The sequence below is a fragment of the Cryptomeria japonica genome, chromosome 2, assembly GCF_030272615.1.
Source record: "Cryptomeria japonica chromosome 2, Sugi_1.0, whole genome shotgun sequence".
Taxonomy (NCBI): Eukaryota; Viridiplantae; Streptophyta; class Pinopsida; order Cupressales; family Cupressaceae; genus Cryptomeria; species Cryptomeria japonica.
The window spans coordinates 598,564,916-598,591,976 of NC_081406.1; the positions used below are offsets into that span (position 1 = coordinate 598,564,916).

General features: G+C 35.3%; 1 protein-coding gene across 4 annotated transcripts in view; it reads right to left on the reverse strand.

Annotated features, from left to right (window-relative positions):
• LOC131062986 (serine/threonine-protein kinase BLUS1) overlaps window positions 1-27,061 on the reverse strand; it is a 133,000-nt gene that overhangs the window by 85,417 nt on the left and 20,522 nt on the right. For all 4 annotated transcript variants that reach the window (XR_009371592.1, XR_009371591.1, XM_059216767.1 and 1 more), the window contains exons 5-11: window positions 21,637-21,891; window positions 5,442-5,566; window positions 5,260-5,304; window positions 5,066-5,147; window positions 4,921-4,989; window positions 4,628-4,798; window positions 4,429-4,494 (exon numbers count right to left, since the gene is read on the reverse strand). Coding sequence is in view for 2 of the 4 variants with exons in the window: in XM_059216767.1 (XP_059072750.1) it covers window positions 4,429-4,494; window positions 4,628-4,798; window positions 4,921-4,989; window positions 5,066-5,147; window positions 5,260-5,304; window positions 5,442-5,566; window positions 21,637-21,891 (813 nt within the window). In the remaining 2 variants the exon portion in view is untranslated. The remainder of the gene's footprint in view (window positions 1-4,428; window positions 4,495-4,627; window positions 4,799-4,920; window positions 4,990-5,065; window positions 5,148-5,259; window positions 5,305-5,441; window positions 5,567-21,636; window positions 21,892-27,061) is intronic.

Here is a 27,061-nt window from a genome sequence, read left to right on the forward strand (position 1 = left end):
TGACAATTTAGCAAATCATAATTTTCATATATATTTATGCTAGCTCTAATCCAGTTGCACTTCATGCTCATATTTGCATTTGTGAATGAATAAACACCTTTATACATATTATCCAATCAAAAAAACCATTTTCCGCAGAATTCTCATTGGTAAAACTTTGGTATGCAATATTTGGATTGGAATCATTGGATAATATGAAACTTGAAACATATATATGATATGCTTCAACTATAACTGGAACACAAATAGAGCACAACAAAATTAGAATACATATGAAATCAGTACAATACAGTGATAGAACATGAAAAAACTTGAAGAGTGCAGATAAACTATCAACGGAATAGAGTGAAATAGCAATGAATGATCTCCACATGAACAACAAATTAAAAATCTAATTTACCACAAAGGAGTATCAGAAATGCAAAAAAAATTGTGGTCCAGGTACAAGAGGGTTCGCGGAACAAGGGTAGAAACAAGTTGGGTTAGTTTAGGTTAGGTTTTTCCTGTTTTCATTATAAGTTTCCCAAGGGACTTATCCAAGGAGAAACTGACCCTGGATATCATCAAGAAGTGGTATGGATACAGGAAAAGAGTAGAGGCGATTCTGAAAACTCATACCGTAGATGGACTTTTTTTAAACCCCACTTGTATATAACATTTGTTATCCCTTAAACAAGTGCAACTGGGAAGTGCCTCTCAAAACACTTGAAGAAAGGTTGGAAACAGTTGAGAGTCTCCAGAACTCCCTATTGTTTTCAGAAGACATCCCTAAAAAAAGAAAGCTATAAATTTTGCAAATAAATCTCCAGCATCATCCAAGAGAAAAAATTTGATTTTTTAGAACATTTTGTATCCCTTGTCTATCTTAAAAGACAGTTCTAAATTCTATCATTTTTAAATTAATCTAATATTAGAATTTTCTCATTCTACCAACTAGTCAGCATTTTTTTCACTATTGCAACATTGTTTAGAAGAGATCTAAAAGCAAGTTTCAGGAGTTTCTAGCCACAGGTACCAACACAGCTAAAATATTTTAATTTGCGGTTGAAGCTTCCATTTAAAAGATTGGAGATTAAATTTACTTTCTCCACTGTCCACAAATTTGCATTTTACAGAGTTTTTCAGTCCTACAGAACAGATTATATGATTTTTGTTACATATTCAATTTAGAGATTTTTTAATTTTATTAATGAAAGGGATCTTCATAAATGGTCATTTCCGTATCAGCCTCCATTCTTCAGTCCATTTATGAAGGCCAATTAACAAGAGTGGATAACCTCTTGGCATGTCCCCTTTCTCCTGCCAATGACTCTACCACTTTTAATTAAAAATAGTATTTTTAAACACTAGCAATTAAATTATATCATATAAAATAAATATTAATTGATAAAAAACAAATAACTAAATATATAATACATATGATAAATAATAGCAAACTAATAAAATAAAATAATTCAAATTCTAGACACCAAAATAGGTCCAATGGGTCATATATGAAGGAAGGTATTTCTATCACCTTGGGTGCTCTTTTTGGAGCACCTCAAGATTTTGTTGATTTCTTTCCAATTGAACAGTTCAACTTCAACAACAAAACCCCTTAAGCAGGACAGATTGAGGTCACGACTGAAACCCTACCTCTTGCAAAGAGTCATCTTGGAGGTTCATGGGACAAATGCAGATCTGGACAAGTTAGGAAGAGCAAACACCCTAGGTCACCATTGTTAGGTTTCTTGGATGGTTATCAAATCTACTTCTACCCTAAGCGCCAAAGAGAAGAGGAGTCCTAATGACACTCCGGGACAAATTATGGAGCTGTGCCTAAGATTTGGGGTCTGATCAGCCAAGGTTACTGCATATTGGTTGACTGTACCTCATTCTCAAGAGATCTGTGTAATTAACACTCATACCACTCAGCCACCCTCACAGAAGCTTGCTACAGGTTAGGCCAGCCCCACACAGGTCTGGCTATATGCCAAATTACTAATTAGTCACCCCTGCCACCAGTACAGTCCCCTAACAACAATCTCAACTTCCAACGACAGATGCATTGTTTTGAGGAGATTTCAAACCTCACGGACTGTATGTGAACCATTTTATGTAAATCAATAAAAGATATCTATGTAATAATATTTAGATTGAAAGGTTACTCTTGTGAACTGTTGGTTAATTCAGATCTACATTCTGCAGAATCCAGAAGTTTAGATTTGTGTATGAGATGACTGCTATTATAATAATCATGACTGCCAATCAATAGAAACTATTCAGCAGGTTTATAAATCATAAACAGAAGTTCATATGTTTCAGATCTAGTATCAACTGGATTAAATAAAGATATGTTAGTATTGATCTGCACCTTCATTTAAAATTCAATTAAGCCGACCAGAAAATATGGAACCGAAGGAGGGGGACATCACATCTCTCCTGCACTTCAAGCTCAACTTAGACTCGAGAGGTTATTCCTAGATGTGTCCTTAATAGGTTGTTGAACCAACAAAAAATGTAGCATGACTGTAACAATGACTATACCCATTTATGCTTGGCCCCTATTATTGTCACTAGGTCAAAGACTCACTAGCTCTGCAAGACCTCTCATATAGCTGATAAAATATATGCAAAACATTACTTTTGTAGGGTTAAAACTTTCAAAGTTTTCTTCAAATCTTCCCCAACAATAACGAGTCCTGAATTGCACAGAAACCTACCTACTACTTGCTAATCTGCTGTTTAAAGATTTGTTCAAATTAAGCATATGACTGAATCATAGTTTCAGGACAGGTGCCTATACATTAGGTAACTGAGTCACAATTTATTGCAAGAAAAACAAGCTAAAATCACCAAAGAATTATGAGCAATGCACTTACATAAATCAAACATGCGATATCACAAGACAAAACATGCATTGTAATCCATTATCGAACTGCAAAGATTCATGTGTAGTATGAAAGAGACCATTACAAGACTTGCAATGCATTTAAATTGTCACATTCATCAAATCCAATATTACACTCAATTAGTAAATGTGGCAAGTAAGAAGCCCTAGCTATGACCAAAAGATTCATTTGAAAATCTACAAATTATCGTGGAGACACCTTATTACAAATAACACTTACGATATCCAACAATCCATGACTTTACGATATCCAACAATCCGTGACTATACTACATCCATTTGCCACCCAACATTCCTTAATTTTCCCCATTAACACATTTACCTTGGAATAGTTCTTATCCAAGATGTGGTCCTCAATTTTGTCTCCCATGGTGGTACATATGATGGTCTTGTCCTTGCTACCATCACCATCGCCTCCTTATAATGAGATTGAGCCACATGGAATGAACTGTCATTGACAAAGAAGAATTTGCCAGTGGCATCATTTGCATCATCCTTCATCTAAACATTGAATAATTCAACTAGTGGGTTAGGAGCATCACTTGTCAACTTGCATTTCCCCTTGGCCTTTGCTACATGGGCCCCCAAAGTAGAAGACGATGGCATATGTGCAGCTTGCCTCTACAAAATAGAAGTAGAACTGTGTGGCTGGCTTTGATAAGCCCTTGGCCTATGAGACAAAGAAGCAAATGTAGGTGCAACTACATTGTCTTCACCACTGGCATGCCATATCCTAAATATCTCGGCCCTGAATTTCAAGTTTGTCCCCAACACCTCACATGCTTCTACACCTTTTCCTCGGATAAGGAGGTGGGTGTTCACTCTAGTAATGCTGCCCTGAAATTCAAGACTACAAAACTGGCAATTCCACAAACTTGTGCTCCTAGATGTCCCAAGCCTACTCTGTAATTTTGTTGCAAATTGTTCCAAAGGAGGCATAGGATCAAAGGGACCCTTACCAAAATCTGTCAGTATTCCAGAGGGGCAATTCATTAATGCAGCTACACTCACCATAGAACTGGTGGTTTGAGTTTCACCATCATGGTCACCCCTCTCAGCCTCAGCCATGGGTGCATAATCGGATTCACTTTCACTTTTAACCTCAACCTCATCTTCACTCATGCCATGAGGAGTTATTGTGACACTATAATAAACAATAAATAATTGATAATTTTATAATTTTAAAATTAGAAAGCAAACTATGCACGCAGCATAATGCAAAGGATTAAGACACAAAGAACTTGGAAAATCATTGTAATTGGACAAAATTATTACAATTATATAAATATTGGGTGCCCCAATTTAAAGTGGACAAGTGTCAATAAAAAACGTTATGCACTAGAGCATATTAACTAATTTGGTCTTTGTATTTGCATTCCAATCATTAGACAAACTACCAAGATATGAAGCATGTTAGAAATAATAAACTAAAAATAAGTATGTAAAAAATGGTTGAGTAAGCTTTTCTATTTTCCAAAATAAGTTTTAAAAAACACATCAGGTGACTCAAGAAAAGGAGCCATTACACACAAACATACCTGTGATATCTCTTCTTTCTCTTCATAAGGCATTTTCTTTTGTGCGAGTCTATCTAATTCTTTTTCCTGAAGCAAAAGCATCAATGTCATTAATTTGGGATGTTCCAAGGCTCATAAGAAAAAGTGTATAAAACAAATACAAGTCAATGAACTCAGAAAACCATTTCTGTATTTACAGAGTTATGTGTTTTAAGCTAACCTTCAACACCCTAATGCGATCACCTAGTGGAGGTAGACCATCGAGTATAGTCCGAGCTAAGTACTCATTAGATCGTGCATGTTTGAAGAAGGAGAGTTTTGAAAGCTTTTCTGCAGACGGTCGCTTTGTTGGATCCTTTACTAAGCAAGAAGCTATCATTTCCTTGAAAGCCTGTAACAACAATGATATGAGAGCTATTACTCGCTTGAAAGGGTGGCCATAGAAAATCATTAGTTATGAACAAGATGTATAATAGACAAAATCATGAATAATATTCCAACTCAACATCATACTTTTGAAAATCTTCTATCCCTTTCATAGTCCAGGCCTGGAGGTGCATTCTGCAATGTCATAAGCAGAACCTATTGCACAAACAATAGCATTAATCACAAGCAATAATCCCAATTATCCAGTAGGAAAAATGGAAGTAGTTTCTACCTTCATTGGAGGGTACTTGGAAAATGGAGCATGACCATGGGCAAGCTCCAAAGCTGTTATTCCAAATGACCATATATCGGCTCTACATGAAATCCATTCAAGGTACGATATTTAGAAAAAAATCTGTAATAAGATTCATCATCATGATGAAGCACTAACAAGAAATGACATAGAAAAGGGAGTGAGATGTTCACTTGAAATCATAACCATGGATTTGCTCCATAATCTCAGGTGCCATCCTGTATAATGTATTAATGATAAAGCCAATAGTAAAACAAATTTAGTAGTTTCCACATTAAATTTTAACACCATGCAGAAAACCAAAACTTATAATTGAGAATTTCAATACAGAAAGTTTAGATCTAGAAACATGCACCAGCATGGGGTTCCCACAAAAGTATTCCTGGATCTTTGTCTATCACCAGTATCAAACATGCAAGCAGAGACACCAAAATCCCCTAACTTAACTGCACCACTATTGTCAACCAAAATATTTCCAGCCTGAAACATTAAGAAAGGACAAGTTAAAAGCTTAAACATCAAGAGTGAAGAGACGTATCTCATATTGAACACAGTAAATCCAGCTAGCAGAAAGAAAATAAAATATTTTGTAAGCCAGAAATTAGGCTTCAGTTCCAATATCCATATAAAGAAAAACGAACTCATGTATATATTAGCATACAATATGCCTTATGCACCCCAAACCTGAATTTACCATATGCTACATATAACAATGTCAAATACCAGAACAGTCATACAAAAGATAAGAAAAAACCATAGCACAGAAATATAATTCCAAGAGGACCGAAATAAGAAATTAATCTTCAGTTTCTATGTTCATATGAAGAAATATCATTATTTGATATGATGGACTTATGTCAAGATCATCGTACAATTTGTCTTGTGCACTCCAACTGTGAATTTAATATTTCCTACACATAAAAACGTGAAATAAAAGAAGCGTCATTCAAAATATAAGACAAAACCAAGGCAAAGAAACATAATTCCAAGAGGAAAAAGCAACAAAGGTTCCTTAGGAATAGCCTTTTCTCATTTGTTAAAGGAGTGATGTGAAGGTGACTCTCAATGTATATATATAGGGTAACCATTCAAAATAAGTTTGGTGCCAAATAGGGCAACTTTATTCTATTTTCACATTACCATTCAGCTTAATATTTGGAAAGCCATGTTGAAGCCAAAACCCACCCTTAGCTGTCGTAAGAGGAACAGCTTTCACAAAGTTTTTCTGGCCCTTCCTAACAGCTGTTAGTGTTTATCAAACTGTGTTCACATGTGTAGAGTTAATTTAAGAGTTCGGGAAAGCCATTTTAGTTGCCTAGGATGATTATTTGCTGGTCTCTTTTGTACGGAAACTTCTGATTTCAGGTTTTGCATCTATGTGGTCATTTCCCAGTTGATTTTACTGTTTTCCAGTTAACTGCAAAGCCTAAAATTAATGATGAATCCACTCATTCATATTAAATCAAAGGTAATCTATAGGGAGAAATGGTGAAAAAAATGAAGGGTTTGGATATTGGACCTTAAATTGCTGTCAGGTGTGATCCTATTATTCAGATCCTCTATTGTTTGTCATCTATGTTTTGGGGTATGAAATGGTTTCACGAACAGGAGATAATTTTGGTGTTATTTCAATATCAAAGCAACCTGTGTTTCTATTTTCCTGTTGAGATCTTATGATTTTATGAGAAAGACTAGTGCACTTTATTCTGTTTATGGGATTGAGTGTCCAAATGGTTGTTTGGTGTAATGCCTCCCATGTTTGCATTCTGTCAGTTCCTTATTTTGATCAGAGATTGACTCTATATGTTTTATCATGGCTGTGCACATATCATTCTTTTGTATCGGCACCCATGAGGTGCATCCTTATTACAGCTATATTCTTTTGTTCATATGATATCACTGTGGATGTGGATGGTAGGTTATATTGGTGGTTCGGTGAGGATCGTATATGCATGATGACTCTTCAATGATGTGACATGATGTTATATCAATATGATGATGTCGAGATATATTATGAGGATATTTTAGTTATATGGACGTTATGTGATTACTTGATGGTATATTGTCGACGATATGTTGATTCAGTAAGATATGATGCTGCTGACCATGATTATTATTGTGACCCTGATTGGGGAATGTCTATTTACGCTTTTGATTGCAATGTATTATATGTATATGTATATGTATATGTATATGTATATGTATATGTATATGTATGCACAGGTGTTTACATGTTTTGGTTGATGCAAGTACCAAGCATCGACTCCATCTGGCTTCACAAGTCTAAGCATGCTTATGTCCCCGATGGTGGTTACAGGAGATAGCACATTGGCCAAAAAAATGTCACTTAACCCAACCATCATTCCTAAGTTTAACGATTTTTCGCATATGTTATATGATCACACCTCCGGTTACTGTTCTGGTAAGGTTCGGTTACCCTTATGCATCATTGTGAAAGACCAGTAAAGATTGTTTGCGCATGGTCACTAAGTCGTTAATTACCACTGTTATAATGTGCATATATAAATGATATTTAATGATATAGTGGTATTTTTATATTTGAGTGTGAATTATGCCTTATGGGTATTTAATCCAATGAGATTTTAGTGTATTATCTTTTGGGAGTTTTGGGGAGTTTTAAGAGATTTAATAATTTTGATTTAATTTGATTATTTCTTATTTTCTCTCCAAAAAGTGAGTTATATTTGGAAATAGAGTTCCTTTTTGCTCTTCCTCCTTTTCTGAAAATTTTTTAACAAAAAAGCTCTTGGTAAAATTTGAATGTTTTGATTTGGGGACATTGGTTGCTTGCAATTTTGTGGGTAGGAGCTTGAAAATTTGGTGTTGATCATCCTTTTGTGCTCTCTGGATTTTGTGTGCCCTCTTGGAGTATTCGCTCTTCCTTTTTTCATTTTGAAATTCCTCAAACTTGAAGGTAAGTTTTATTGATTTCTCCCTCTAATCTTGACTCTTTTGTTTGATTCTTGTTGTTGGAAGATTGCAATGGAATTTAGATTCATTCCATATTTAGAATTTTGCCTTTTCATTAATTTTTTAATTTGTTGAGTTGAAATTTGCAAACCGTGTTTTTTATAAAAAAGAAACACTGTCCAATTTTTTGTGTATGCCCGGAATGTTAATTTTATTTGAGAAATGTGATTTTGTTCATGTGTAGATTAACAGGTTTTAAGGAAATTTCAATTAGGCAAGTTTGAAAATTTGAGTTCTTGGAGGTCCATCAATGGTGGATGACCTCCAAGACTGGTTATTAGGCCTTTTGATCTTTTTCATAAAATGTAAATTTGATGCTTAAATTTTGTTATTATTATGTGGAGTTCTTGCATTATATAAGAAAATTTTATTGTGGGATCAATCGGGATCCATTTTCATGCCATTGTGACTATTCGAGTAATTGTCCTTTATATGTTGGAAATGCATTATTTTATGGATCTTGGTGTTGAATTCGTTGGTCTTGGCATTGGCATGCATTGTTCCTCATTATGAAATGAGATGAGCTTGGGTGTGGGTAGTTAGAGTCAATAAAAGAGTGGCTCTCAATGAGGACCAGAGCCCAAAGTGGCCGCCAGGGTAACTCATTAAGAGTTGGATTAATAAGTGATAACATAATTAAACAATGGGGTAAAACACTAAAAAGATAATTGGATGCCCCTTGCGTGCCATGAGTGCTTGTAATGGCTACAAACGTATTGGGAAGGGTTGGTCGTCTGTAGGGCGTTGATCTGACAAGATAAAGTCTCCTTGTCTTCACGAAGGGACTATTTGGTTCTACACGAGCCATCCCTTCGAGCTATGCAATGACACTCTTGTTTATTGGTCTTTATTATCCAACCCCGTGTAGATTGAGTAGTAACCCTTGGTGGATTCATAACCTAGTATCATCCTTATCCTCGATTATGCATTGCATTCTTGTATGCTTGAGGTGTCATGTATGCTCCATGTATAACGTAAGTGTAAGCCATTGTGTTCTTGATTGCTTTGCTTGAGTGTTTAGGCCTTGTGACTATCTCCACGAGCACGGTGGGGTTGGGTCTTACAAGTTCCACATGGTCACGTGGTGTTGCCAACCACCATTGGGGACCGGTGGACTTGATCATGAGCACCTTGGAGGAATTATTCACCTTCCTCAACAAATGGCCTTCTTCATCTCCTTTCATTTGCAAAATGTTATATGAATGTAATTTGATACAAGCTTTGTAATTATTGGTCTATTGTATATTGAGAACACTCCCATTGGAGATTGATGTAGTGAAAATGAAAGAATATGGATCAGAATAGACCTTAGTGGTTCGGTGTTAGAACCGACCACCCGTCATGCTTTTGTAATCTTTTGATGTATGATCATGATGATATGTTACGAACACTTGGTTTGGTGCGTAAAATGAATATAGTTATGATCTTTAGATGTTAGGAGGTTGATTTAGTCATCCTCTTTTGATATCATGTAACTTTGATTAGTCCCTTGTAAGATCGAGTCCTTTTGAGCCAATCTGGGCTTAACCAGAACCACCTGGTGAGTGTAACTCAAATTCCAATTGTGGTCCTTAGATGTGTAAGACTATTGTGAATCCGTTTGTTCTAGTTTTGGGTGTCTTGGGTTTAGTGATGAAATGAGTCTAGCCGAACTCCACCTTGTCTCATTGGAGCTAGCCAATGACCCAGTGTTCCCAAACTTAACCCATTTTTGTACCTTTTTCCCAATTTTGAGATCATTTTCAAGTTCCGACTTCACCGAAAGGTTTAGTGTGTTTAAGGCTTTGTACAGCCCAACCGGGAAGCTCTCTGGATTTGGACAAACACGTGTCTCAGTGACGGCAACACAAGTCCACCAGTTCGAAGGACTCCAGTGCGTTTCAAGGACGACAAAGCAAGTCCACCAGTCCAGAGGACTCCAGAACATCCCAGGGACACCAAGGCGGTCCTAGGACAACTGTGTGGGTCAAAGACACCAATGCGTCACTCTAGTGTCCTTCTGGCACGCTAGTGTCCAATGGGGACACTTGATTGCAGTCCGGGAGCCCTCTCTTGCCCGTTTGGTTCAAGGGTGTTTCCAAGAGCTAAGGGCATCATTTTGACTTCATTTCGAATATGTTGCGAAGGTAGTGACTTCAAGGAACCCTTAGAGGGGTCTTGGATAGGATTTGCATGAGTTTGGTTGGTGTCGGGGGCATCCATGTGCCACTAAGGTTTAAACGAAGCCCATTCATGACACCTAGGACCTAGAAGTTAGTCATGTTTGTCGTATCGGGTTTGGAGACTTGGGGTAGGGTCATGTGTCAACCTAAACACTTCTTAGACCTTTCCCTAAGGCTTGGTAAACCTTTCCCCTTGTACTTTGGCTATTCGGATGTTTAAGCCTTCCGCTTGTATGTAGTCGTTTATCGACCATTGACCTTATCTAGAGATTGAGCTTAATTCTTGCTTATGTTGTGTATGTTCACACTTAATTACTTTTTTTTTTAAATATTTCCATGTTTACCTTGTGTGTTTTATGAAAAATAATTGAATGATTTATTTACGAATATACAACGTATATAAAGAGAATCACAAGACGGTGTTCTAAAAAGAACGAACTGTTAAACTAAAGCTAAAACGCTTAAAAAAGTTAACTACGTCTTCTAATAAAAGAAGCAATAGTTACACTAAACAAACTAAAAAGGACAACTAAGATGACCATTATAAAATAGATATAATATTATTATAATACCTTCCCTAATGGCCATTGTACTCAATACCCTACAAAAGACACTGTAGGTCTTTGATCATAAATGCACAAATGCAAAGAACACTCTATTGCTAGGGAGACTCTCTCGGGATCTACAGAATGTTAATGACCAAGAGTACCAGAAGCCATCCAACCTGATGTAATCCTCACACGCGAATTATAGAACTGGCACATGCAAATTATTGAGCCATAAAACCTGAGATCATGATTTTGAGGAAAAATAAGCAAACCCTCCAATGAGCAACAAACACGATTTTGTCAAAAACAATAAAAACATTTGCAGATGAGCACTCAGCGCTGTTCGCTCTAGTAGCTCCAGAACAGACTGCAAGATATCGCAGTTGCATATGTTCACCCCAACAACTCCAGGTGCTACCCAAAACAGAGTACAACAAAGCACGATTATTGTGGAAAAAATCGTCAAACCCTAAACTGGAACCCTCCAAAACAGAATTCACGATTTTTTAGGAGAAAATCAAGAAACCAATACATCTGAGGTTACAAATCATCGTTTTTGTGGAAAAAACAGTAAAACACAGATAACCAAAATCCCACACGAACATTGCGAATTCCAGACAATAATTTAAGGAGAAATTATAAAACCCTACGAACAATTTTTGAGGAAAAAATTTGTGAAACCCCACAAACAATTTTTGAGCAAAAAAACATGAAAACCCAACAAACAATTTATGAGGAAACAATCGTGAAAACCCTAAATGATTTTTTAAGGGAAAAAATTATAAACCCTTGAATAATTTTTTTGAAGACAAAAAATTATAAAAACTAAAATAATTTCTTTCAAGGCAAAAAAAAAATTAAAACTTAAAAATAATTTTTTTTCTATTAGGGAAAAATCATAAAAACCCGAAATTAATTATTTTTAAAGGAAAAAAAATTATTAAAAACGCAGGAAATAAATTTTTTCGAGGACAAAAAAATATTTAAAAACCAGATAAGAAAAATCGCGTCTACAGAAAAAGAAAACATGGAAAACCCTAGCCCAGATCTTAGAAAACCCTTTTCGCACGCAAACAATCCCGAGCAAAAAAAACAAACTCCCGTCGCGCATTGTTTTGCAAGTCACAGAGAAAACTCTTGTTGCATGCGACAAGGGCTTCTGGCGATACCATGAAAAACAAACAAAAAACCTGCCAAAAAATTTCCACACAAACTGAAAAAAATCGTGCCCGCCAAAATGTGAAAAATTGTGCACAATCTAAAAACATTGCCAATAACCTGTCGAAAACGCAAGAAGAATACCCCTCCAAAAAAAACATGCCAAAAAATTTCCACACCCATTGAAAATTCGTTGAGAAAGGATAGAAAAGGTCGCACGGAAGAAAAACATGGCTCCAAATAAACGTCGCAGTGGTAAAACACGGCGTCGTTCACAGGATATTTTTTGCCAGCGCGATAATTTTCGCGAATTTTTTGGTACCTTCAAAATGGCGGCCAAAAACAAATAGCTGGCACATACAAAACTCTCAAAAACAAGCCAAAACTCTCGTCGTGTGCTGGACAAAAAGCTAGACACGAGACCAAAAAAAGGTCGCCCAAAAAAAATCTATAGATCGCGTGGAATAAACTAGGAGGCAACAGCCACACAAAATTGCCAAAAACCCTAAGCGACAAAAACTAATCCGGGGATCTAGAAACAAACCCTAGCGATTCAAAAGAACAAGCCTCAAATTTTTTTTATACAAAAAATCGAACAAAAATTTCAGGAAATTATTTCTAGGTAGAGGCTACCAATTTTTTATTTTTTAAAAAACCACATCGACCCGCTCTAATACCATGAAAAATAATTAAATGATTTATTTATGAATATACAACATATATAAAGAGAATTACAAGATGGTGTTCTAAAAAAGAATGAACTGTTAAACTGAAACTTCAACACAAAGCTAAAATGCTAAAATGCTATAAAATGCTAAAATGCTATAAAATGCTAAAATGCTATAAAAGGCTAAAAAGCTAACTACGCCTTCTAGTAAAAGAAGCAATAGTTACACTAAACAAACTGAAAAGGACAACTAAGTCGACAACTAAGATGACCATTATAGAATAGGTATAGTATTATTTTAATATTTTACTCATATCCTCTTGGGTTCCTTAGCGAGGCATTACATTTGGACCTCAGGAGTTATCTATCACTGTTATAATCCATCTAAAGACCGTCATCAATGTTAGAAGGACTGTCATGAAGGTGTTAAAATAGTTGGCAGGGTTAGAATGTTTGTTATGATACATGTTGCTTGCTACCATTAAGAGATCTCTTACCTCAGATAGCATACGTATTAAAGGTCAAAACCCTCATCCCAGGTCAGTCAACAGGAGTGGGATTGTGAGATAAAATGCTGTCTTAAGAGTTTGCAAGTTTGAACCATTGAAGGCAAGAGTATCTTCTCACATAAGGGAGACAGTTGCGAATCATTATGACAGTCATGAGATTTGGAAGGAGTTTTATCCTGCTGCCACAGCCATTATGAGGTCACCAAGGGCACTGATGTAACCAGTCAACTGGACTGTCTTTGCATACCATTCAAACCTTGTTATGTAACTTTGGACAGTTAACCATGTTATGAATCTGCCCTTAGGTAAAGCCTATCATAAAATTGTTCTAGTTCATCTCATGCAATTTTGTTGCTGTCGTAATCACAGTCACCAGCAGTTAGAATCATTGAGGACAGGCTTGTTATGAAGACGAAAATGGATGGAAGAGTTATGGTACTGAATTGTAATAAAGGATACAAGGACTGTCACATACATTTTGGCATTGTTCTGCCTTAGTTAGGCTGTCATATGAGCTAATGAGACAAGACCTAGTAAGAGGGTATCACTTCAAAAGATAATCATTTCAAGGAAACATCATGACTGTCATCAGGACCAAGGACAACTGTCACTAGGACACGCTGTAATTTGAGCCATGCAAACATTGACGAGTCATATAATGGACTGTCTAATCAGCAATAGCACTGTCATTGGCAAATATTGACAATCCAATCATCATGTAACCTGGCAGATAGTCATAACCCTTGGATCTTCATGCACTTCCCATGCTTGTCACTAAAACATCATAGGACCATACTACTGACAGTCAGAAATTTGAAAATTTGCAAGAGTCTTATCACACTGAGCATTCCTGTCAATAATGCATACTAGGACCACTCTCTTGCATTGTCATCATTCTTAGAGATTGTCATATACATGCTTCAGAGCTAATTATCTTACTCACCAAGGACAATCATAAGATACAGTGACACTGTCGTATCATTATCGATCACTTTGAGGAATCTCACCACATTGGTGCTGTCACTGAGGGTTTTAGATAAAATTCAAGACAGTTTTAGTCAACTAATGCTAATAGTGAATTCATGCCAACAAGGTTAGCCACAACATTTTAAACTCCCTTGATAGTATGTAAAGATCCCCATTTCATTTAAGGAGGATATAGAAGAAATGGATTAGAGTTCATAGAGATAGGGCTACATTAGTGAATTTTGGATAAGTAATGTTTGTATTTATGATTGACTCAAGTGAAAATGATATTCTATATAAGTAATGCTTGTCTGCCCATGTAAGGCTGGAAATCATCAATATAGAAGAAAATGAAGTCCTGAAGCTGACTGAATTTAGAAATGCTGCTCATGTACCTGATTTGAAGCCTTGCTTGCTGCTGTTAAAGTCCTGAGATTGGGAATTTCATGAAAGGGCTTTGACAAAATTAAGATCATGAACAAAATGATAAAAAAAAATGAAGAATGGGAGGTTGTACATGGAGGTCCTGATGAAGCAATTAGCTATGCTGCAGCTGTGCAATGATTGATTGTCCTGAAAATATGAGAGATAGGAGTGCAAAAGGGTTTTGATGAAGTTTCTAGTACAGCATATACCTTCTTAGCAAGTTTATTGCTTTGGAAAGATGTACTATCATAATCTAGGCATGGAGGAGGCTTCTTAGAAAAGACTGGTGTTTAGAAAAGTGAAATTTTCCTTGTAGATAATGTTGCCACCACTCACATATGCCATGTGGACTCATGAAAAGCTAAATTTTCAAAACAAATTAAAAAAAAAAGTTATTACTGTTGTTTATAACTAGGTAAGATGGGTTCGGATTGCCTTAAGGCAACATCCGAACCCATATAGGACTGGGTCCTATCTTAAAGGGGTAGCGTGCCCCCAAGACAAGTTCGGCCCCATCCTCCACGCCACACTAAAAGCACCACGCCTCAATAAAGTAAATTGGCGCCAAAAAGGATTAAGGCCGACCTAGGATATATGGGTTAAAGACTCATATAAATAAAGGAAAATTGCAAACACAATTAATCACTTCATTTCTCATGCAATCAGCGAACTAGCTCTGCAACTAAAGGTGCGAAATTACTAAAGAGGATTGTGCGAACTTGTCCAAGAGGATATAAGGCATTTTGGTGCAGACTTGAAGTATTTAGAAAGGCAGATCTGATATACAAAAAGGGATCAGATCTGGAGAAGCAAGCTAAGTATTGTATTTGTGCAATTAAGATTGAATACATAATCTGACCTGTGGGTCTTTAATGTTGGGTTTTTCCTCCTTGGAGGTTTTCCCAGGGTATTTGTGTTTGTCTCTTGCTTTCTTGTTTCATTCTTGAATTTACTTGATTATGGTTTACTAAATGACAACAAATAATTAAATGTTACAAATCTGATTACTGAACTAGGGTATAATTAAATGTTACAAATCTGATTACTGAACTAGGGCACAAACTTAACAATTACCAATATTAAACATGGACATAACGTTGAAAAAGTTACTTTTTTATATTAAGGAAAACTTGTTGAGGAAACTACAACAAGGATAGAGACGAATGTCTTAGAAATTGTGCATGCCACCAAGTTTAACTCCAAATTGGAGCATCAATTTTGAGCCACTAAATCTTTTAAATCTTGGCCTTTCATTGTAAAAGTGAAAACTTAGCATCTTTTAGAGAATTTGTATGAACGTGCAACTGAAATTTATTGTAAAGGTTAAAAGAAATCAACCAAAACTTGTTGTGTGCTTGAACTTCAGAACAATGAAACATTTTTTCAGATTTTTTTCTACTTTCTCATAGCTATCTCCAAACACCAAGTGTTTTCTTATATTGCCAATGCCTAATTGATGGATATTGATGAATTTGTCATTTGTTTCAAGTCACTAGTAATTTGCTGGTTGTGAATGGCTTTGTGTTGAAAACCTGAGTATCCTCAAACCAGCTGTGTGATCTCTCTCAATCTATGTTGAAGTTCAGGTGTTTGTTGCAGTAGCTTACATGGATAGTGCCCTTGAGAGATTGCACCTTCTTGAAGCTTGATGTCATCATCAAATCAAGAATGATTTAACAGTTGAGTTCGAATTGAACACAGAAAGAATGGACGGCTGAGATTGCATAGGAGAAACTTTGCCAAAGATAGAGAGAGAGTGGAGAATCTGGTGAAAGGAATCAGGAAGCAAGTGGCAGCAGTCAGAAGAAAAAGGACAAGTGGCGAAGGCTGTCAAAAAGTGGAGAGAGTTGGAAGGTGAGTGGGAAAATAGAATAATTAAATAATAAATTATTTAATTTCATGACCAAGAGAGGGGTAACAGTAAATAGGTATTCATCTTTTTATTGGACAGGTGGGTGAAAGGATAAATGGTAGGATAAATGAGTTTATTTATTCAACCATAAAGGAAATAATTAGTTAATCAAATAATAAGAATTATTTAATTATAAAAGGACTTAAGAAAAAAAGGACAGGAATAATTAATTAATTAAAAATCAATTAATTATGGAATAAATGATAATTAATTAAATAATGTAAAATTACTTAATTAATGTGGAGGGGGGTGGACAATTAGTAGATTGATTAAATAATTAAAAAATATTTAATTATAGGCAAAGCTCAACTACTAGAAGAATGTTAATTTTTTTTGTCTACATATTTGATTCCAAAGTCAAAGATGTGGGAAAAGATTGTAATGGCCATGCACGATGCTTCATTGCTTGGCGACCCAAAGTATTTTAATAAATACAAACAAACCAGGGAGAGATTCTCTAAGAAAGGAATGAAGGGGGGTGTGTTCAAGCACATTAAGGAATGTTCATCTTGCTAGCAAAACAAAGCAAAAGCAAGTCTATCCCAAAAGCCTACTTTAGCCATTACCAATTCCTAATCAAAAATGATAGCAGAGACTACATCTATATTGTGGTGAATAAACTCACAAAGTATATGCATTTTTATGGCATATCCTCTTAATTCAAGGCTTCCAAAATTATTGATTTATTCTTCAAGGAGGATTTTGCATTACATGACAATAGGCTTTTGAGTCACTTTTGGCAAGAATTGTTTTGTTTGGTAGGAACAAAGATCACACCTACCACAAGTTATCACTCCCAAACGGATGGGCAAACTAAAATTGTTCATGAATGGATTGAAAGGTACTTAAGACATTACATTTTTGGACAGCAAATAGCTCGAGTCAAGTGGTTAAATTTGAGAAAACAATGTTATAACAGCTCCTACTATATGTCCATCGGTATGTCACTTTTCAAGGCTTTGTATAATATAATGCTCTAACCCTTGTGGATCTTACAATTACAAATAACAAGGTGCCCAAAACAATAGATATGATCAAGCAAAGTCAAGAGGGATTGAAATCCCTCAAGAACAATTTTCAACGCACCCAAAACCATCAAAAGCTCTGTGTAGACCAATGATGTACCAAAAGAAAAAAGCTGTAAAAATTAAAGAAAAAAGCTGCAAAAATTAATACCCAGATTTCATGGTTACTACAAGATGACCAAAAAAAGTGAGAGAAGTAGCCAACAAACAAAGGTACCCGAGAATTGCAGAATCCACTAAATCTTTCATGTTTTTTGCCTTAAACATGCATTGGGGCAGCACATTGTACTGTCCAAATACTTGCCACCACTGGATGATGAAGACTCATTCTAACACCAAAAGCTATCATGGAGATTCGAGAAAGCAAGTTGACGAATAGCAACATTAGCAAGTATTTGGTGAGATGGGAGAATCTGACAATAGAAGATGCTACATAGGAAGGAGCTGATATCTTAAAGCATCCAAATTTGAATTTCTTGAGAGCAAGCAATCTCAAGGAGAAAAGACTATCATGTCCTCTTTTCCCATAAGATTCTAAATTGTCCCATAAGCCCATTTGTCATTTCATGTGAGCTTAGAGAAAGTAACTTAGGAAAGTTTAACTGTTTACATTTGACAATCTGATTGTGAGGCCACGAGTGTTTATGTAATAAGCTTATCATTTCAATAAGGGTGTCAGCCAAGGATTGTGCGGCATGTGTATTTTGGAGGAAAAGGAAAAGAATTTGAAAATTGCATATTTAATCAAGACAAGGTTTGAGAAAAGATAGACTTATTTATCCATTAATTTTGCTCGAACAGACTGGACACCCTATTTGTCTATCATGCGAGATTGGAGGGCAGAAACCCCTTGATTTCCATAGCTGGTTAGTGGACGAAAACCCTTGAACCAGTCTGGGGCAATTCCACACAAGTATTGTAATTGAGCTTTACTTAATTGCTGTTCAGGCAGTTCCTAAAGTGTCTATTTGCTAGAGTTTTAGGCAGCTCTCTTAGCCCTAGGATTTGTAATCCTATATTAGCTCCTTTAGCACCATTGGCTGTAGATGCATCCTATTTTCTAATAATAATATTGCTGCTGTTGTTTTTGAAATTCTGGTAAACTGAATTGATTGTATGTGTGATTTCTGTTGTAATAAGAGGATTAATCACTTACTGTGAGTTGCTTTGTTGACTGTTCATTTTGCAAGAGTTTATAATTCATTTCTGCATATTCTACTAAATATTTTAATCATCGGTATCCCATGAAGTTAAGCCAATTAAAAACATGCAATATCCCTGATCGGGGATATTACAGACCAAGTTATAGACCAATGATTAGTCGTGATCAAGAAATCTACAAAATACATATTCCCTATTGTAGATCTTTGCATCTTCACAGTCGAAATCACAATCATGAATTATTTTGTTTCATACATTGGAAAGCCTGTTTAGTATACATTGTAAAAGGGCTGCCACAGACAAAGTTGGCATGCTATACTCATTATACTGCTAAACATTAGTTAAGTCATAGTTGGCAAGAAATGCTACATTCATAATGCAAAAATGTATCAATTATGCACTGCACAAACAACTCATATGGCAATCCCATCTATTAGTATCCCAACTGAGGTCAAACTAGAATCTACCCAGTTATCTTTTTACTTCGATAATAAACCCATCACCTAAATATATACACAATTCAAGCATGTCTTTATTAACTCATGCTCATACATACATACATTTATGATGAATGCTTAATAAATGTTATCATATGAATATGTGAAACTCCCTTATATTTTTAAATTTTCCCTTCTTTTAACAGTCGTACCCTAAAAATGGCCTTAAAAAAACCTGTCCCAGGAACACATCCCCCCATCCCCTAAAAAATGGCCTTTAAAAAAACCTGTCCTGAAAACACATCCCCCCATCCCTCTCATCCCAATCCCAAAAACTTGGGGAAGAATAGCTATAAATTGATATCTCTGAGCATTTTTTAGATAGATGTATCTAAGATATCTATAATGTTTGTTAATATTAATATTATGTTTATTATTAAATATTAAAAATTAAAAATTATTTGACATGCCCATGGTTGTCAAATTTAAGTTAAAAGGTTTTTATTTATATTGCCATGACATGATGCTCCATGCATTGCTGCCACTGTTGAACACCTCTAAGCATTAATAATATTAGTCAAGCTCTGAATAGAATCTGGAGCACTCCACACAAGGCAATACCCAGAAAGCATTTTACAAAACTTTGGTATCAAGTAGATTGGGATTTTCTATGCCCATCATTCAACGGTTTCTTACCCTATAAAATCTTTGTGCCAATCTTTTTGTGGAAATTCATTTCTTTCTTTATTTTCCTGCAAACATAGATGATTACTGTTTTTGCTAATTTGTTATTTCCACATTAAATCTAAATTCCAACATGAAAGTCAAGTTGTTTTTCTAATGTTTGTAATATCTCCTCTTTTATAAAGAAAATGGAAACCCCAAAATCCTATCCAAACTGAATTGAAGTCCTTAATAAAGGGACGACTTGTGTTTTAACGTAAAGAAATTATGTGAACCCATACAATGAAGTTACATTTGACACAGATCAAACAATATTAAATCAAGTGGAAGAATTGACCAACCGAAGAAGTGTCTTGGGAAAAACGATCTTTTATACATAGATATCTATCTCTCTCTCTCACACACACACATATATACATGATCATAGAGGCAGGGACACATTAATAGTCTTTGCAACCAATGTTACGAGAGATATTGTAGGGAGCATCCAACTTCCTCCGGAAATTGTTCAGGCTGGCCCACTCGGTCCTTGATGGAGGATGGTGAGGCTGATTCTTCTGAACTGACCCTTGATAACCTTGATACACAGACATGTGACGTTGCTGGTCTCTGCATTCATCTCCAACTCCATGTTTCATTCACGGATCATATCCTCAAAGGCAATTTATACTCATACATTGTTTTTATGTAAATTTTGAGACCCATTTACTTACTTTGGTCAATTGTGGACATTAACATATCTTCTTTCTTTCTCATGGTTTAGGGCATAACAGCTTCAGGTTTAGCCATTTACTTATAATTATAATTAGAGCTTATTGATTAGATATTCATCATAAACTAGTGTCTTTTTTGCCTGGCATTTCTCTATTGTAATGAAATGTACAATTTGAGTCCAATTGACCTATTGTTTTTGCTTCTGTTTTCATACTGATTGAAGTTGAACATTCATCCCGTTAACCTCAAAATGCTCACTTAAGAACATGATTTGATTTACTTTGATTTTAATAAGGTCTTAGTGTCAAATCAATTTTTATCTCCTCTTGAAACATGTGAAGAAAATTTAGTATGACTTGAATCTGTGCATAAGGTATTGTATTGTTCCAAGCATATGTCCTCAATTGTGATTATTATTAAATCCATTGTAATGTTATTAAAGGAGATTTAAATCATTATCATGACATCCGATATGTACATAAGGTTCCCTCCCATTTCTCTGACTACGCTATAATTTATTGCCTGCCTTTCTGCCCTTGACCAAGGAAAGAATGATGTTTTCATCCATGGACTAACGTCCCGCTCTTGAGTTCAGAAAAATTTCTTGTCTGAATAAATTTAATGTGTCACCATCATTATCTATGCACTAAATGTTATTGAGCTGTTTTCCATGATACCATTGATTTGGCATTTTAAACAGCTTGCACATTTGTAAGGTGTCAATTAACTAGAGCCATTGATCTGAAGAAACCCAACAGTTATCATAAAAGAAGGAATTACTTTGAACTTTCCCAAATCAATGACATCCATTTGATATTGGTGAGGTGTGACCATAAGTGCCAAAGTGGTAAATATAAACGGACCTAATCTCCCCATTTCAGCAATTCACCGATTTAATCATCAAACAACTATAGAACTCACAATGAGCTAGTAATCATTCAATCTTTGAAAATGATCAATCGAAAATGCTACATGGAATCCGGATATTGCAGATTCACTTGTTGATTAAAAACACTTATTATGATTGAGTACAATCTAAAATTTTGAGAAATCACAAACAATATTCTGATTGAAAGTTTTAAGATAAGTATATTTTAGGGTAGAAATCAATTATAAATTTATAAATAGAATCATAATATTAACTAAAAAAACAGATTAGTGCCTACTAATCATGGTCATTAGAATAATACCTTGACATCACGATGTATGTGCCCATGGCTATGTAGATATTCTAGAGCCTTAAGAACCTCCTTCAGGATAGTTGCAATAACTGCCTCTTCAAATCCATCTGGATAGACAGATTTCATTATATGAAGACAAGAACCCCCAGACATGTATGGCATTACAACCCAAAGCTTTTTATCTGCCACGAATGAACAATGTGCTCGTAAAACATTGGCATGGTTAATCAAGCTCATTGTTTGTGCTTCACGGCGTATTTCATCCTGTAGGGAAACGAAGATTGGGTCATCCCTTGCCAGTTTAACTATAACATATAATATCATCGCCTATCAAAAAAAGACATCACAATTTTCCAATTTCAAAAGCATGCCACCATCCTTCTTCCTTGCAAACATGGGAAATAGCCAAAGAGAAGATCAATAATATAGAAAAAAATATCTTAAAAGTCATCTTACTTGCTTTTATGATACACATGATATAATAGCAAGTAAATTGGTAAAGACATTATGCACAGAAAATAGACAATTCAGTAGTTTTTAGCATTCTAACTGCATACTATTTACTCTTGAAAAATTGCAAGATCTTAATTTCATATCCATTCCACTCCATAAAAGAACTAGAACATCCTCTACTATAATTGCATATGCATGTCATTAACAATACAGCCAGAGTCAACATAACATCTACAGCATCCTGCACAGATCTCTATTCATATAGGAGCAAAGAGTAATGTTTATGTACTAATATCTAGATGTCCCTCAACAGTAACAGTAGCAATGCATCATCTGCTAAGGCAGAAAATTCAGATAATTCTGCTGAAAATCCTTATAATGGGATGATTGAAAGTGGTGGATCATACTTGTCATTTCAAATTGACGAGAATTGTGAGATGAGGATAACTTATAAAGCATAACATGCTCCTAAAGCTTTGCCATGGGGAAAGAGATTAGAGAGTAAAAAGCCCAAAGCAGATCAAGATTACTGTTCCTTCACTCTACTAACAAATAGTTCCTTACAAAGCATGCATAGCTGTGGGCATCCCTGTCATAAATAGATTTAAATCTTATTCTAATTTTCAGAATCTTGATTCAAACATTATAAAGGAGCAATTGATGTATTGAGAACTTGAAAAATATAATGAACATAAGATTATCTTCACTCTTCATGAAATAATGTAATATGCTTCTGGAAACGACTGTGTTTTGTTTTTGCAAAATCAAAACACACGGCTGTTTTCAGAAGCAGTTTACATAATTTAAAACTACTATGCTTTTGCCATTGGGTCATTATTCCTCAACATGCTAGAAAATGATTCACATCCTAAAGATCCCATATCCCAAATAACCCTTTCCTTGATAGTCCTTATAGATGATCAGAATCAATTGTAATCTTGTAAAATCACATGCCCCAATTTTTCAATCCCCAAACATGAAATCATGATTACTAAGTTCACCTTCATCATTAAAGACACTCCTAAACTTGCACTTGTCAATACCACTTAAATCAACGGCTAATCCTTCTCAACATCTTAAACCTCAGATAGCTTTCCCTGAGATAGATCATCTAAAAAGAGAAGACAAATAACACATTTGGCAAGACCTAGAACCCTGACTCCCAAATCTTGTAGCTCCTTCATATTGTTAATGATGAAGTTGAATGGAGTGGTGCAAACAAGAGACCCTTATTACTTTACTGCTCTCCCAAGTGAAATGTTATGACCCCGACCAGATTCAACAATATCTAATTAGAAATTGTCTCACAATAGTGAGACTTCACAATTGCATCACAATTTCTTAATCGTAAGACTGTCTACAGCAGACCGTATCACAACCCTGAACAGAATCATAACCACTCTGTATCGATCATGTTCATAACCAGGAGCGCTGCCTTATGAATTGCCTCTCTCCTCTGTGAACAGTGATCTTCCCTTGACCAATGGGACGATTAAGCATTAATCAATGGGTAACTCTGCATTAACCAATAGAGTGATTAACAAACACAAATTAAAGGAGGTGATTAGGTGAGAGGAGGTGCAATTGGCAAATAAACAAACATGACCCTCCCATCGGTCATGACCCTGCAAGAAAGACGCCACTCTTATACACCCGATGGAAGGATATATATATAATCAAGATCCAGTAGTTCAAAGACACACAAGGAAAAAGGGAATCAAATCACAAGGAAGATATAATACTCAGCAGTGCGATTTATATATTGGTTATCGTATGGATTTGCATACAAAATGTAATAATTCTGTGTATATCTGCATACTTCTGAATTAATATGCATTGCTGTTTATGATTACTTGACATAGCATAATAGATATATTGTTGATTCATGGTGTGTTACTATCTATGACTGGTTTAATGTATGGATATAGGAAATATGTGATTATGATATAAGATGATATGCATGTTTATTCTGTCTGACTGCTGTAACCAGCCATGGTAGAGAAATTGGGGACTTACAAGTAGGGGAAAGGTGATGAGGTCATCTTCTAGGTACGCCACCTCATGGTATAAGACTGGGAAGTCCCATGGGGCCAAAGGGGTACAAAGGATACTGCCTTTGGGCTTAGAAAGGACAGACTTCAGGGCACCCTATTGTGAATGTTCCTCATGCTCTCTATCATGGTAAATGAATGTATTAAGAATGTTCAATCATGGGATGAAGGATAGAAGTGGCAAGATTGATGGGAATGCTTATAGGACACCTCACTAGGTACTCCACCTCATATGGATGGCACAGGCCACATGAGACCAAGGGGGATAGAGTTCCGCCCTTGGACCTAGCGTAGAGGATCTCTAGGGCACCCTATCAAGTCACCCTATCTTAGCTCTTCTATGGTTGAGCCTTCTCAAACTGATTTAAGAAATCTTGTGATTAGATCTATAATTCTAATATATGTTTGATGATTAATTAAAAGATCTGTTTTGTGAATTATGATTGTAAATGATTCCTAACTTGTTTGCAGGATCTCAATCAAAGTGAAAAGTATCTCTAACCCTACTTTGTCTTTAATTAAGAAATTGTGATCTAGGGCAAAAATTTGGGAATTTATAATTTGGGGAGATTACATGAAAAAAACGGAAGATAAAATCCCCATTCCAGCGAAGTCAATATTTTTTCAAGTGGTTGGATTAAATAAAAAATGTCAATTTTTACCATAACACTTACTGCTCTTAATTCTTTCATGAGAACCTCATATAGAACCATGGTGTACGACTTCTTCAACTCTATGAAATGGCATGCATGTTAGCTTGTAAAATCTAAATTTTTTCCTTCGTAACAATTCATGTGAGTAAGAACATGTGCAATGTATTCTTTGTCAAGCCAGCTTTACGTTTCATGTTGTTTTTTCTTTCTTCCAACTCAACATCAATTCTCTTAATTCCTAATCTAATATAGAAAATGAGAAGCCATAACTAAGACAAGCTTGGTGCACAAAGCCTCTCTTCTATTTACTTTAAGATTTTATCTTTATGTACATGTCCTTAAGCTTCTCTTTCTCTTGACAATGTTTTGAGGCATTTTACAGGATCTATAAACCCAGAGCCTTACATCACTTGAATTTCTTGAGAACAAATTCCACTTATTCCCCCAATTAGAACATCAATTGTAGTTAGCCATGGATGCTCTTCACATAATTTTAGTTTTTGTTACTCAGTTCAATTTGTGCTTGAGAGTCATTCAGAAGTTTTTCATATTACTATTTTAATTTTTTGCACTCTTCTACCAAGATTGTGATGAGAAATGCATTTTGATTCCAAAGAATTAACTATTGCATTGATGGCTTTGTACTTACCCTAAAAAAATCCTTTAGCCAAAAATTAATGTTATTTTTTAACATCCTAGACAGTTAACACAATCCCTCATTCCAAACACTTCAAAACATGCCACTCAGCTCTTGTGCACGCATTCCTCTTGATGCATTTGATTCTTTCCTTCAGTATTAGCTTTGTTGTGAATCTACATATATTTCTGGCTTGGCATGTTTATTCCAGAACAGCCTCTTCAGCCCACACAAAGTTGCAACAGTAAGACAAAAAGTAAAAGTAGGTGCCTTTAAGAAGGATGTTGAAGATCAATTCTTATCTACTTCCTAAAGTAAAAACTTAAATGAGTCTCCAAGGGATTCAGCTTAATTTGATTAAAGCATTGAGTTCTCAATTTGGAGACCCAAGGTCAAATCCCAATGGGACATCTAATGTGGTATTCAAAGTTGAGACTCTTGGTCTTCCATAGTTGGCTTATAATGTGAATGTAGTTTCTAAATAAGTAGATTTCTATGTTGTGACCCCTGGTATTTTATAGGTGTGGTCTCTAATATGGTTGCTCAAAAGGAGGTGATATTAGTCGCATGGGTGTACTCACAAGAGCTTGTATTGGTCTCATGTTTATGATCGTATAAGCAGAATATTTGTAAGCAATTAACAATATTAAAAAAAATTGAGTGATATTTCCAAATTTTTACTACAATCAAGTAAAGGAGAATCTCATCAACCATGCTTCTTTCATGAACCCAACAGGAATAGAGAAGTTGCTCACTCCACAAAGAAGCAACATAAATAAAAATCAAAAGACTAACTTGATCTTATTGGAGGAAAAAAGCATACTTTAAATTTTCGTTACTTTGTTTTGTGATTTATTCACAACTAAATATAACTCATTCAAAGTAACTCTTAACTATTTTTAATATAATTTTTTCTACTTTTGCAGTTCTGGAAGAGATTCATACAAGTCTCAAAATCTCCATGTGTATGCACTAGATGGTATAAAATGTCATGTCCCCACATTTATAGTAGAAATAATTAATATAGTTTTTGCCAAATAAAATAATATGTTAAAAACATATCAAAATTATATTATATCACATTAACATTAAAATAATATTATATATTATCAATTTACATTTTATATTAAATGATGTTATTATATTAACAATAAATAATATTATATTATCAATTTGCATTTTATATTGAATGATTTTATTATATTAACAATACACATTATATTATAATGGTGCTTTGTATTTAAACTTATAATATTTCTGTTAACCAATTAACCCCTATATTTACCAAGGCCCGATAACCATTCTTTAAATGGTGGTTTTAATAGTTCCAAATCGGGTTTTATATGAAGCGATGCTCTTCTTGAAAAGAGCCGTCAGAAATAGAGGGACAGCAACCCTTCAACAAGGGGGGTGCTGCCTATTAGGAGACCATCGTGGCTCTTCACCACATGGGGAGGTAGGATAAATACCCCCCCGGTGCAAATGGGAATAAGGGGGAATACACGAGGGGAACAAGAAAGTCAGTCTGCCAGCAGGGATAAAGACAGGTAAGTTCAGTGTCAGGTACGTATAAGCATGAATTTTCTGAGTTAGCATTAGAGTATATATCAGCCAGTATGATATACATATTTAAATTCAGA